The 11,564-nt window shown below is 45.4% G+C and overlaps 1 protein-coding gene across 2 annotated transcripts in view; it reads left to right on the top strand.

Moving 5' to 3' along the window:
- Nucleotides 1-6,240, top strand: part of gsdmeb (gasdermin Eb) — a 33,560-nt gene extending 27,320 nt beyond the window's left edge. The window contains exons 10-11 of one of the 2 annotated variants that reach the window (XR_013500658.1): nt 699-2,148; nt 2,252-6,234. Coding sequence is in view for 1 of the 2 variants with exons in the window: in XM_078240244.1 (XP_078096370.1) it covers nt 699-938 (240 nt within the window). In the remaining variant the exon portion in view is untranslated. Of the gene's footprint in view, nt 1-698 lie in introns of both variants that reach the window. The other variant, XM_078240244.1, reaches the window with a different exon arrangement.
- The last annotated feature ends 5,324 nt before the right edge of the window (nt 6,241-11,564 follow it).

An 11,564-nucleotide genomic window follows, 5' to 3' on the forward strand; every position in this document is an offset into this window, starting at 1 on the left:
CCTAACTAGTGCCAAGTTTTGTTCACCCATCACACCTGTGATCACTGACCTGGACTGGCTCCTGATCAAGTTACATTTTTGATTTTTAAATTCTCATTTTGTTTGCAAATCTCTCCATAGTCTTGCTCTTCCCTATTTCTGTAACCTCCTCGAGCCCCACAACTTTGTTACCTCTGATTTAATGGCTCCATAATTGGTGGAAATGCCTCCATCCTGAGCTCTGGAATTCACTCCCTCAACCCTTTTTTTGCCTAGGCTTGCATTAAAACCAGCCCCTTTGACTGAGCTTCTGGTCATCTGACCTAATATCACCTTTTGTGATCTAGTGTCAGATTTTGTTTTGTAATGTCCCTCTGGATCACCTTGGGATATTAAGTGCTGCATAAATACAAGTTGCTGAACTGATTAGAACTGACTTGAAGAGGCAGTTGTTGGGCTGGCATCTCCTTCAGTGCTTCAGCATATTAAAGTGCACCTATTTTTAGTGTTTGTAATTGTTTTTGAAGTTCCGTCTCATTAATTGGCCATTTGCTACAATCAGAAATGCCTTCTCCAGAATGGATCATAATTCTTCCGTTTTGTACACTGATTACGTCGAGGTCAGATTGCCAATTGTATTTTCAGCCTATTGCTCTGTATAAGGGCATAGAGGTTGTCTAAAATGCACATCTTGTTGATTGACTGTTTCCTCTTTGCAGATTAATAACATCCCTGATGATGGAATGCTTCCTGTCGATAATCCAGACCTGCACCTCTTACAAGAAGAAGATCACTTTTACATAGCGCAGCGTCTATTTGCTTTATCAAATGTTTGCCTTGAAAAGGAAGAAAGTTCCATCAAAGTTGTGACTGGTAAACAGCCTGGTATGCTTCCAGTCTGCCTCTGCGTAGTTCTGCAGGGATTTGCTACTCTAAGTGGAATCCAAAGAGGAATATAAGCAATCCAAATCTGCAGGCTTAAATGGAGTTTGAAAGAAACGTTGGGCCTCATTTACTGTTTTAATAATTTAGTAATATTCAGTAGTTTATGTATTGTAAAAATAACTGGTATATAATTAATATTTCATGAAGGAGCTTGATGGAAAGTTCAAGTTGTGAATTCTAGTCAATATCAGAATAAGATATGTCGTGTCTATCCTTTAGAAAATTACAGAAAGGTATGCACAGGTTTTGGAGACTAGCTCTGTAGAAATGGAGAGATTGAAACTTGTCTGTTAGGAAGAGACCAATATTACTAGTTACCCTACCAGAAAAGTTTGACATTGTGTTTAAATGCACTCAAACGATCAGTGATCATTTAACATCAAAAATTGTAATTTAGAAACAACATTTGGATCATCTTGGCTAGGTCCAGGGGGGCTGACAGATGCAATTAGTCATTTATTTCTGCATGTCGGAGCAGCAGCTACTGGGGGTGTGGCCTTGGCACCTCCCAGCATGCTAAGGAAGCTAAGGGCAGATCAAAATGGTGGTGGAAGAAATTGGGAGGGGCCTTTCAGGAGTTCCCCTGAGCTTGGGCAAAAAATCTAAAATGGTGAGACTTCATGATCTGAAAAGTTGGACTCTGGAGGAAATCTTTATTCCCTGCTATAGGCCATATTTATAGTGCACCAATCTGATCTGCCTGGTTCAGTGACTGAGGAAGCAAGTCCAAAAGGAAGCCAAGAGGATTTTCTAACTAACTTTAGACATGAAGATGCTAGTTGGCCCGCAGCTGGTGATACTGGTGAAGACATGAGCTTATGCCTAGATCATAACATAAGGCATCAAGCGTCTCTTATTTCATGTGAACAAGTCTGGTGATTCTGATGAGCACTGACAGGACACAGACTGTAATGGCAGGGCTGAGCGTTGTGCTCAGTACTTCCCTGCCTTCTCAGGCTGCTTATAGCTCTGTGAATCATGCAGCTCGGAGTGTGATGACCTGAAACTCTGCCACGACTGCAGATTCGGTTTCAACTTTTGTCAGGTTTACGGTTTCCAGGTGTATATCCATGGATGCAAAAAATGTAATGGAGGACATTGGTAACAATGATGAAGACTCCTCATGAACCAGAAGCTGCTAGTGAAGGTGAGATTGGCCCCAGAACTGGCCAACATTTATGATGCCCATCTGTCTGGTGACGTAAAGAGAGTGCATTTAAAAAGGTAAGTTGGCTGGTCCTTGACCATATGAATCACACGCACAATCATTATCCTGTGTGCCCCTTGTTATGAATGGATTGCATTGACTCATGCCCTTTGCTTGCAGATTGATAGATTCTCTTGTGGTATTTGAGATCAGGCAGATTCCTTTGCTCAATCACCTGCCAGGGAAACACTGCCACTTCATGGAGAAGAGATGAATACCACAGCTGAAAGACTTTGGGTCAAACCCTTGTAGCCCACTCCCAAAGGCACTTGGAATGAAAGACGTTGAAGAACATGCTGTGTCACCTCTATTTTTCTGGGAACAATGTCAGACTGTTGTCATACACTGACATGTATCATACAATTCAGTAATCTTAAAATCCCATCTTGAGTTTGGGATCATACCATGGCTGGCAATGAAATATTTTTCTAAACAAGGAAAGTGTGAATTTCTGGTGCACGAGGTTTCTTTCTTGAATAAGATCTATGCCCTTGACAATTTTTCTGGCAGAAACATGGCAGCTAATAACCAGTACAGATTATCTGAATATATACATGTGTTCATGTGCTTACTATCAACCAATTCTTTTATGATGAGCAAGTTTAGTGGAGTATGCGACAACTTTTCTTTGCTAGAAGAAAATTTGAAAGTTCCCACAGTTGAAAGTTCTCCAACTGCACAGTGACCCATTTCTCTGTGTAGATGCCCACATTATAGTCTCAGGATGTGCATTATTGACATGAACCTTTACACTCAAGCAGGGTCTTCCTGGAGAATATCTGGGTGATTAGCTACGCCTGATTTGAGTTGGTGTCCTTCCCGGAGCTCATGCAATATATCTCTGTACTTGTTACAAAACCACTTTAGGGGGAAGTGATGGCTTGTGGTTTTAGCGCTAGACTATTAATCCAGAAACTCAGCTAAGATTCCAGAGCAGCTGCCATTCTTTATTGAAGTCCCAGTAAAAGAAGAGGCTCTCCTTCTGCAGGTTCACTACTGGAAAAAAATCCTTCCAAAACATGTATGATGATACTCCAACAGCAACATTTTCAGCCTTCTCGATTCTTGCCCAAACAAAATCACATTTCTTGTCATATGCTGATAGAACAGTGGGCATTCCAGTCTAGCTAAGGGACTTAATGGGCTATTTATTTTGTGGCATAGTGGTTAGCACCACTGTCTTTCAGCACCAGGAACCCAGGTGACAGTGTGGAGTTTGCATGTTCTCCTCATGTCTGTGTGGGTTTCCTCCGGGTACTCCAGTTTTCTCCCACAGTCCAAAGGTATGCAGGTAAGGTTGATTGGCCATGCTCAATTGACGCTTGATGTCAGAGGGACCAGCAAGGTAAATAAATTGCCTCTTAATTCCAAGGTACCAAGGCATTCCCCAATACTTGTTAAATTGAGGAACCAATCATCAAGTGGAACTGCCATTGCAGAGGACATTTACACAATAGGGAACATGACATCTGTAACTGGTAAGGGCTGGCTCCAAAAGCCCTGTTCTCACTTCTCCGTGCCAACATTCATAGTTTGATTGTGTGTGGTCTTTGGTATTCGACACTAAAAGAGCAGGATATCATTAATCATTTTAAGAAGATGTTAACTTTGCCATGGTAGAATTATTTTTGAGATGTGTAAGATGCTTATGGGTCAGTGCCCAAGAATATGACTGGGTAAACACTGTGTTGTGGTAGGGAGCTTAGCTGTTGTATGATGTACAGAAGATGGATTCTGCAATGGTGTGTTAAAAGGAATTAAACTTTAGATGTGTTTAGTGCAAAGGAAATCTGGTCAGGCTGCAGCAATTCCCGTAAGGTCGTTGAGAAAGGTGTGCATACTTTAGTGTTGGTATGGCCAGAGGCAATTTGCCTAATCTTGAATTTATATTTTTGTCCCCTTGCCAAGTTGAAGGGGATTGGAAATGTATTACAACAGCACTGGCATCACCAAATTCTGCCCAACTATAAGACATCTACTTTGAAGAGTTGTTGCCCTGCAGAGTTTTGAAGGCATGAGTCCAAAGGAACAGGATATCATAATTTTGGATGAAAGTTGGCACTTTGAGCTCATAAGTTTGAGTTACAATGTTGAAGTCCTGATTTACTGTAAACCAATTTTTTCGCACAAGTTGACTTTCACAGAACTTGGCCGAAATGGTCAGTTTTGTCGAGTTGTAAACTTACACAACTCGACAGTGCTGAGTTGTGTAAGTTCATCTATGCATCGAACCTAGTTTTAAGTATGTGCCTTGTGACCAAACTGCTTGTGACATGAAAAACAAAACCATAGGAACATGCAAAATAACTCCCATGTGCATAACTACATAATTTCCGGTGCATTTTCCTCTGTGCAAAATGCAATGAGGGGTCATCAGTGGTCACTTGTGTGTAGGAACTGAGCACTTTTTACACCTCTGTAATTTGTGTACTGACCCTATTTAACAATTGACATACTGCGTCTGCTGGGACTTAGAAGGCGTAATATTGCTGATACATAAACTTAGTTAGATTTTGTCTTGGGCAATCTTACCTTCTCGCCCCACCACTCGCTGGGTGGGATGAGCCGGTAAGATCGCAAGAGAACGGAAAAATCGGATTCATGCCTGATTTCTCACCACTTGCGATCTTACTGGGGCCAGATATCTGGCTAGATCAGTCTCGCACCCGAAAAGGGTATGAGACTGATTATAATATTTAAAATCAATGGTACGTAAAATTTGATTATTACAAGTGAGTCCAGGGCGCAATTATCCGGACACTTGCCATAGTGGCCTCACCGGCAAGGATCACGTATGGTCCTCATCAATTGGAACCGGTGTGGTGGTCTCGCCGGCAGGGCCAGGGGCCATTAAAGCCCCTGCGAGGTTGGGGCCAAGTGTAGGTGTCCCTTGGGCATTACCTGCCTCGCGCACACTGGCAGTGCTCACTGGAAAGGGCCTGAGGGGAGGGGTGGGGCCTGAAGGGAGGTAGGTGGGGGGAGGCTGTGCACTCCGCAACCACAATGGGGTGGAGGGAATTAAGCAGCCTATCCTGTGGTGGGGGTGGTGTTCACCCTCGTTCGACACTTAGAATCTTTTTGGTAAGATCGCCCCCTTTGTTTCTGTGGAAACTCGATGATAAACAATGGTAAATGATATTGAAGTGCATTGTGATTTCATTTGATGTAAATTGATGACAGCTGATAACTTGAAATGTCGAATGAACAAATATTGAATGCTTTTAACCACAAATGATGTCAATTTTCTGGTAGGTAGTTTACTTAAAACAAAGGTATTAACTTCTCATTCAGTTTTCAATGTAAACCTATACCATTATCTAAACAAAAACTGAACACCATTGTAATCTGAATGACTTCATTTACTCCAAGTTCAAAACCTGGAACACCAATCTATGTCCCATATTTCCACAAAGGAAAAGGAAATGAGCGTCAGTTGAAAGTCACAATGTTTGATTATCTGAATATTCCTTTGCTTACATTCACCTAATACAAATCTGAATTTCTGACCAATTTTAAATGATAAAGTATAATTCTATTAGTAGTAAATGTGGATTTCTAAAAAGATTTTAAAGTAAGTATTGAACAGCAGTTTTTTAACTCTGCATGAATATATTACAAAATTAAATTTTCATGTTTTGAAAAACTAATTGTAATTTGTATTCAACATAAAGTCAAATTGCTTGTCAGTTTTGTATATTGTAATCCGATTAATATCAGACAGATCAAAGCATTTTGAGATCATTAATTTTGATCTGTTTAAAACCTTTTACTGGAGTACAGTACTTTGTGTGAGCCTAATCCCGTGAATTTGACTTGGCTTGATGTTTACTGCGGTTGTATGGATTTCCCACTGAGTGGAAGTCCAGATTTTGTCAAAAGAAATTAAAAACTAACTTTCCTTAAAACAGAAATGTTTTATTAAATGATTATTGTGCATTGTACTGATTGATGCCAATCTATCCCAATATTTAGGCTGATTTGTCATGCCACAATTGTTTTTAGCAGTTTACCTGTCTAAATGAGGAGTGAATTGTTCAAAAGCGGAATCATTTAAAAATATCTGTATTGCTGTTTTGTTCCTTGCAAATTAAAAATTGTTGAGTTCTTATAAGAATGTTGTTTGAAAATCTCAGACTATTTCAAAATGTTGCCAAAATGTCCATCTGATCTCTCTTGCTGCCTCATTTCTCCCCGGTTTGGAAAGCTGTTGGTGAGTTCCTTGGAACAATTTCACAATGGTTTGATGATTCTCTGATTATGCTAAATGAAGTCTGTGGGGCAAATTTTACCGTCCCACCTGCCACGGGAGTTGGAGTGGGCAAGAGGCGGACCATGGGAAGGTCTGTTGACCTCGGAGGGATTTTCCAATTTCGGGGCGAGCGAGGCCATAAAATCGCACCCCAAGTCTATTTATGCTACAGCATCAGGAGGAGCATTACCTGCACATCTGCAGATGCAGTTTCAATGTATGTGATGACACTGATATGTCCCAGGAGACTGCCTGCTTTAAACTGAACAAAGGCAGAAAACACAACACTGATCTCGTTCCCTGTTTTCTTTGCCACTTGCTAAGATATTGGAGTAAAAGGAAGATTTGATAATGAATAAAATCAAGATTTTTTAAAGAAATGGACCTTGGTAAAACTTGGCCAAGGTGGTCTATTAACAATGCTGAGTTGTGTCAACTTGTGCAAGGGGCAATGCCAAGAACCCCAGTGAAAGCCTCATGGGGGAGTGGGGAATTAGTTTATTTGTGGTGGTAGGGGAGAGTGGACATTGGAGCTGGGGATGCCAGTGATTGCTGTTTGGGTGGGAGGGAGTGTTGGGGAAAGGATCCAATGCCAGTGATGTTTGGGGGTGCCAGCATTGACTGCTTTGGGGGTAGGATTGCCGGCATTGACTGTTGGGGGTCCAATGTTTTTATTTGGCAGAAGTTCTTTTTAAAGGTGAGGTTGACTGCTGGAGGGTGGTGTTGGTATTGACTGTTTGGGGTGGTGGGTGGGGGCGGCAATGTTTTTAACTTGACAAGAGTCCTTTTTAAACAAGTTCAATATATATCTGACCAGCCAATTAAATTAAAGATTAATATTCCACATGCATGTGTCAAATCATCATGACACCTCCACCCCTCATGAGGAATGAAATGCAAATTCATTTCATTTAAGAAATCCTAATAAAATTAAAAGCAACACGTGCACAGCCATTCACACTTTTAGTCTAATTTTTTGTGCTTTATTTCCAATCAAAAATCTACTTTGGCCCCAACAGAGTCCCTACATGAGAGACATTACAGATCCAAGCTGACACAACAGTCCATATTCCTGTCTTGGACTTGATCAAAACCAGATCCAAGCTGATAGGATGAGGCATTACACCCCCTCCTGGGCTAGATCTAAGCTTCATATCAGCCAAAAGGCTGGGATGGTGTTTTTAAAAAATGTTCCAAAAGGCTAATTGAATCAATTATATTCAATTGGTTTTGGTACCCAAATAATTCTAAACTGAGTTAGATTCTGGATGGCATGCTGTGGCATTGCTTTCAAGTGGTGGTTACAAAAAGGTCAGCCTTGTATTTGTTTTGATTGGATATCAGCTGAAGGATTTGGGGTGGAATATTAAGACTGCGTTGCGCCCCTCTTTGGGGTTTGAAGCGATTAGCATGATTGGCTCCGGTTTTCACAACCAGCGCGGTTTTACAACCCCAGGATTTCCGGATTTTTTCTGGTTAATTTATTTAAATTTATGTATATGATCATTTCAATGTGTTTAGTGAGTCTAGTGCTCAATCATCCAGGCTCGCTTGCCTTTATGGCCTCGCCGGGAGAGGTTCTCTCTGGCGAGGAAAACACCTCCCTATGAAAGGAGAGCAGTCGTGTTGGCCTCGCCGGTGGAAACGGAGGCCATTCAGACCCCCGGGGAGACCGAAGGCAAGGTGGGGGTGCCCCTTAACACTGCCTAGCTGCCAGGCTAGCAATGTCCATTGGGCACCTGGACAAAGCCCACTGGGTGGTGCCGGGGGGGGGAGGGCAGTGCCGGGGGGGGGGGATATTGGGGATGTGGGCAATAGGGGGGAGAGGGGGTTAATGAGGGGAGGGGGCCCGCTGCCTCTCTGCAGCGATTGGTGGGCGGGAGGATGGGGGTCCATGATTGGTCTGGGCGGTGGAGGGGCAGTGCCGGCTGCATCTTGGACCGAGAGCCCCCGCGATTGTGGCGGGGGGTGGGTTACTTGAGGCAGCCTGCATTAGCAGGGGCCTGACAATGCTCTTTGTCTGTCAGGCCGCTGCTACTGTTAATGTGCACATGCAGCCTCAGAGGTCTCCCTCTACAGGCTCTTGGTCGCATTAAGCCCCTCCCACAAGCTTCTGCAGCAAGCAACGGACTCGCTCAACATTTTGCAGCCAGAGTGCCTATTTGGGGGAGGGGCTGAAAACAGCCCAAACAATGGATCTGGAACTCTGCCAGTTCCATGCCTGCCTGACACTTGGACAAAAAGTTGTAAAATAGTGCCATTGGTTTTTTGCATTGCTGTTATCTGCCTCGTTGAATGTTTTTAAGGCAAGGATACTTACATTTTTGAACAGTAAAGGAATTAAGGGTTATGGTGAGCGGGCGGGTAAGTGGAGCTGAATCCACAAAAAGATCAGCCATGATCTTATTGAATGGCTGAGCAGGCTCGAGGGGCCAGATGGCCGACTCCTAGTTCTTATGTTCTTATCTCCCAGGTTGCATGTAACAGCCAAATTATGTTCACTATTTAAAGGGCTTTCCTTTTCTGACTACTTATTCTGTGACTCGCTGTGACTCCAGGATGCTCCCGAACCCCTCCGCCATGGCCCAACATTGCAGGTATGACGTGGGGCTGGTGCCAGCACGGGATGGACACTCTCAGTTGCTGCCCAAATAAGGTAATTAATTTTCTTTCATGATTCTTTCCTCTCTGATTTGACTGATCATTTGAATTTCACAACCCACTGAAGTCATTGAGTTCAGTTCCTGCAGCAGTCCAGACGCTATAGAATCCTTACAGTGCAGAAGGAGGCCTTTCGGCCCATCGAGTCTGCACTGACCACAATCCCACTCAGACCATAACCCCTTAACACCATGCCTTTACCCTGCTAGTCCCCCTGACACTGTGGGGCAATTTAGCATAGCTAATCAACCTAATCTGCACATCTTTGGACTGAAGGAGGAAGCCAAAGCACCCGGAGGAAACCCACGCAGACACGGGGAGAATGTGCAAACTTCACACAGACAGTGACCAAAGCCAGAACTGAACTCGGGTCCTTGACGCTGAGGCAGCAGTGCTAACCACTGAAAGAGCAACTTAGTGCAAGATGGGTCCATTCAAAAGTTTGATGGCAGCAGGGAAGAAGCTGTTCTTGAGTCAGTTGGTACGTGACAGTTTTTCATATGCAGGTAAACTAGAAGCAATGATCCAGTAGAGAGAGATGTGGGCCAAATGACATGAGGGGCCCTATTTTACCATTTTGATTCTAAGTGCTGGGCGGACTTGAAACTGGGAGTGTTTCAGATCCGATTTTTAGACCCGTTCTCAGGCGCCCCCATACACACTCTGCCTGAAAAAATATCAGTGATTCCGAATTGCGCTGCACAAGCCTGTGGGTGGGGCTTAACATCCAAAATCCTGCAGCTCCGATTGACACCTCCAGCTGCGCATGTGAAGAAAAATAATGATAGAATAAAGCTCTCCTGCCACATCCCTCCTGGGCTGGATAATGCCTCCCCCTGGCCCCCACAGACATTGCCTCACCCAACGCCACACAGACTGATCAGAGGCTCCTCCCCCCTTCCACCCCCTGATCTCAGGCAGAAAGATCCATCCTCCCCCCCCCCCCCCGCCCCCCCCCCCCCCCCCCCCCCCCCCCCGGCCACCCTGCAGAGTGATTTCCCCCTCATCCCCACCCCGGACCCTCCCACACAAGGCCCCCATCTCCTCCGGACTCCGATGGCTGTGTGACACCTCCCTCTCTCTACCCTGCCCCTAATCATTGAGGCACTGATCTACTCCACACCGCCCCCCCCCCCCCCCCCCCCCACTCCCCATTCAGCACACCTGCAAGTGTTCACTTCCCTTCCCCTCAATGCTAACAAGCAAACTGCATGGAACTTGCTGGAATGCAGCTGATCTGCCCTAACGAGGGGCAGCTCCATAAAAAACTCCAGAATGGACAGACAGGCAGGCATGCAGTGCAGGACAATGTGCGCATGACCAGCCCCCCCCGATTTACTGAGGGCTACCTCGGCAGGCTGCTGGCTGCAACAGAGGCGTGGCGGGACACCCTCTTTCCCCCCCAGAGGAGGACACAGACCCAGGGGCTCTGATGGCAATGCAGCCTGGGAGGAAGTCGCCGCCTTGGTCAGTGCCAGGGTACTGGCCCCCCAAACTGGGAAGCAGTGCTGGGAAAAAGTTAATGACCTCATCCATGCAGCAAGGATGAGCGCTGAACCCCATCTTGCATCTTCCCCCAAATCTCTCCTAGATCCTCCCATCCCAGCACCCTGCATGTTTTCAGCCCCTGACCCCCAAGCACCACCTCCTTATCCCCCCTCAAGAGCCCCACTGCGCTTGCCCTCTAAGGGCCACCACCTGATATTCCGTAGTATTCACGCCACCATTTCTTTCACGGCTCCTTCTGTCTCCACAGGAGAAGACCGACCATAACACCTGTGAGAGAGTGAAGACAGTGGGTGGTGAGCCAGACCTCTGGGTCCTCACCACCTTTGAGGAGCGGGTGCCGGAGCTCTCCAGAGAAGGGGAGATGCGGCCTGTCAGCGACAGCTTGGTCGGGCTGCCGTCAAGACGTGAGCACCTGCCATTCCTCCACTCACTTTGAGGCAACTTCTCGGGGGCATGAGTTTTGGGTGCAAGGGGCAAGGTTTAAAGGAGATGTACGAGGCATGTTTATTTGCACAGAGAGGGTAGTGGGTGCCTGGAACTCACTACCGGGGAAGGTCGTGGATGCAGATACGAAAGTGACCTTTAAGGGGCGTCTTTACAGCTATGTGAATGGGATGGGAATAGAGGCATATGGTCCCTGGAAGGGAAGTGGGTTACAAATCTGTCTGGTCTCTTCAAGCTTGGAGGGCCAAAGGGCCTATTCCTGTGATGTAATTTTCTTGGTGCTTTGTTCTATGTTCAATGGAGAACTGTGAATCATGTATTTGGCATCCCGGATTCCTCTCCCTCCCTTGCACTTAACCTTGCGTCCTGTGTTGCAGGGACAGATCCGGACGCCCGAGCCTTCTGGACTCCAGGTCCGTACCGCAGCTCCTGCCTATCCTGTTCAGGACAGCTTGGATGAGTCCTCGGAGGATATGGGTGAAGGGACCTCCGAGGGTGGCACCGTTTTGGCATCAGCTGCCAACTCACAACTCACCATCCCAGATACTGATATTTCAGTGGGTTCAGCTG

This window comes from Mustelus asterias, chromosome 2 (genome assembly GCF_964213995.1).
Source record: "Mustelus asterias chromosome 2, sMusAst1.hap1.1, whole genome shotgun sequence".
Lineage (NCBI taxonomy): Eukaryota > Metazoa > Chordata > Chondrichthyes > Carcharhiniformes > Triakidae > Mustelus > Mustelus asterias.